The sequence below is a fragment of the Trichoplax adhaerens genome, genomic scaffold (assembly GCF_000150275.1).
Source record: "Trichoplax adhaerens TRIADscaffold_56 genomic scaffold, whole genome shotgun sequence".
In the NCBI taxonomy this organism is placed as follows: domain Eukaryota; kingdom Metazoa; phylum Placozoa; class Uniplacotomia; order Trichoplacea; family Trichoplacidae; genus Trichoplax; species Trichoplax adhaerens.
Window position 1 is genome coordinate 38,724 of NW_002060996.1, and position 2,807 is coordinate 41,530.

At 30.1% G+C, this 2,807-nt stretch overlaps 1 protein-coding gene across 1 annotated transcript in view; it reads right to left on the reverse strand.

Moving 5' to 3' along the window:
- TRIADDRAFT_62462 (uncharacterized protein) overlaps positions 1-536 on the reverse strand; it is a gene marked incomplete at both ends in the record, with an annotated part of 8,386 nt that extends 7,850 nt beyond the window's left edge. Inside the window, one exon of the mRNA XM_002118389.1 lies at positions 429-536. Within this exon, the coding sequence (XP_002118425.1) occupies positions 429-536 (108 nt within the window). The remainder of the gene's footprint in view (positions 1-428) is intronic.
- Between the last annotated feature and the right edge of the window lie 2,271 nt (positions 537-2,807).

The following is a 2,807-nucleotide window of genomic DNA, read 5'->3' on the forward strand; positions in this document are numbered from 1 at the left end:
GTCTGTATTACTTTTGCTACATTATTTTCATAGAAAGAATTGCTCTTGTAAATATGATTGAACTACGAGTTAAAGTTATCTTACTAGAAGCTCGATAAATATGGAAAGATTAAAAACTATGATCATTACATGGTAGCCTACTTGATGGCATTTACTCATAAAATAAGGTTAAACTTATTTATCTCTTGGCAATACTTTTATCCATTCCATAAGAACAATGTTCTCATCTCGTACTTCTTATAATTCTTCTAATGATACTAGCAACTGCTTTCGGTCCGAAGTAGATAAGGGACAGGTGGGGTAAGCTTATGCTCTACTCCAAATTCGAATTGATCAATTTTGCAGATACATTGTATGGATAATTGTACAGTAATAGTCGCCCAAATACATTACTTATTAATACTTGAAATATCATCTATAAGACTTACAAACTTACCAATTTTCATCCAGTAACAGCCATTTGATTTAAATAAGCCCTTTTTAGTAGCTTGTCTAACAGACTGGCAAACAGTTGTTGTTTTACCACTACCAGCCATACCATGTATTAAAATTTGACCATTTGACTTGTCTATTTCCTGCAATTGAGTACAAATTTGGTCTACAATTTTCTTCCTTATAACGTAGTGACTGTTTGGAGTTAGAGGAAGCTGTCGAAGAGGAATTTCTAATTGTGGAATGAATTATGTAGAATGGAGAATTTAATAAATTGGAAAGGACATGTCACAATTGCCTTTCGTCTTTAGCGTTGAGCAAGAACGATTATTTTCGCACTATAAATGAAACTCATAGTAAATGTTTATGAAATTAACGGTACACTAACTGGCATATTCAAAACTTGCACTGGATAAACACGACTAGTAAAACTCAACAAACAATATCCTTAATCTAGTAGCAAGAGCGTTTGAACGTCTAATGAATTTCTAAAGTGATTTTTGATATAAAAAGATAGGTTTTATCGCAGATTTAACGAACTGTCACTCACGCAAACAAAACTGAATATTGCGCGACACTAATGATGAATTAAAAGAATAAGCCCATATTAATCTATTCAGGAAATACGCTTACGTTAAACAAATGAAAACATAACTAGGTGTACTTAAGTCTTATGTGTTGGAAGGTAGATGTTCTTACAAAATTCTTTCATTGAACTATAATCTACAACTTTTTAGCAGTAAATCATTTCAAGAATTTTAAATATTGTATAAAATTGACATACCATGTTCAAATTACAACTCTATATTAAACATGGAAACCCTCGGGTCGATCAATTAATTGGGTAGTATTTTATATCAGTTTTTCGTATTAAGACTAGCACAGTAACAGATACGATTAATATTATTCGATATCAGTCGACGTCATCGTATACAGGTAAAATATCTTACGAAGACAACAGCAGATCTTAGAAATAACAGACTAACTCATTTATTTACGTGCGTTAAACAAGTACAAATATAACTAGGTATTCTTCGCCCTATGTGTAGAAAGGCAGAAGTTGTTACTTCATTCTTTTAGATATTAACTGCAATCTCTTATTGTTAAATTATCATGAAAGTTATTTCAAGTTTTGAATAAAATCGATATTCTATGTTAAAATTACAGCCCTGTAATAAATAAGGAAACTATCGGATTGATCAATTCATTGGATAGTAATCTACCTCAGTTTGAATGCAGTCTGCCTACATACATCATCTCTTTTTAATTTAAGCATCGACAAATATTTACGGTACTGTTAAATTACAGCAATATCCGTATATCAAAAGCTTTAAAATTCTTACCTATCGATATAGCTACGTAAATAGAAATTATAAATTAAAAATCTTCGTGTATTACTCGTATATAATTATGTATAGTGTTATATACAATCATGAACCTTTTAATCTTTATATTGTAGTTACGCGTAGAACTAATACAATGTAAGATAATATATAATTTATGATAAAGTAGCTTATATTGCAGTTTGGTAAGCTATTATACCTGTATTCATAGGCGCTGTCTGCATCGGTGTGGTATTGTCAGATAATGTCGATTTTACGGGTTCGGTAGAAGATGTAGAAGATATACGATTTTCTAGTTATAAAAGCAACCAGAATTGTGATACTTGTGATTATTATAAGTAATACAATTAATGTCAAACTATTTAAAATATTTTAAAAGCTTTGGAAGACGGATTTGTAATTATGAAATAAATTATATATATTGGAAGATTGAATAAATTAGCAAAGGACATGTCACTGATGCCTTTCGTCTTTAGAGTTGAGCTACAACGATTATTTTCGCATTATAAATGCAACTCATAGTACATGTTTATAAACTTAACGATAAAACTACTACCAAGTTCTACACTGGTACAAGATAAACACGATTAATAAAACTCTATAAACAATGTCTTTAATCTAATAGCAAGAGTATTTGAACATCTAACTAACTTGTAAAGTGATTCCTGATATAAATAAGACAGGGTTATCTTAAAATTTAGGAACTGTCGCTCATGCAAACAAAATAAATATTCCGTAACGCTGATGTGAATCAAAATGAATAAGGCCATATTAATCTATTCTGGAAATACGCGTACGCTTAACAAGTGAAAAATATAACAAGATACACTTTAGTCTTATGTGTTACAAGGTAGATGTTCTTCCTGCAGTCTTTCATTAACTATAATCTTTAACTCATTACTAATCAATCACTTAAATATTTTTAAATATTGTATAAAATTTATGTACTGTGTTCAAATTATAACTTTGTATTAACCAAGGAAACTCTTGGATTGATCAATTAATTGGATAGTATTTTACGTCAGTTTCCGT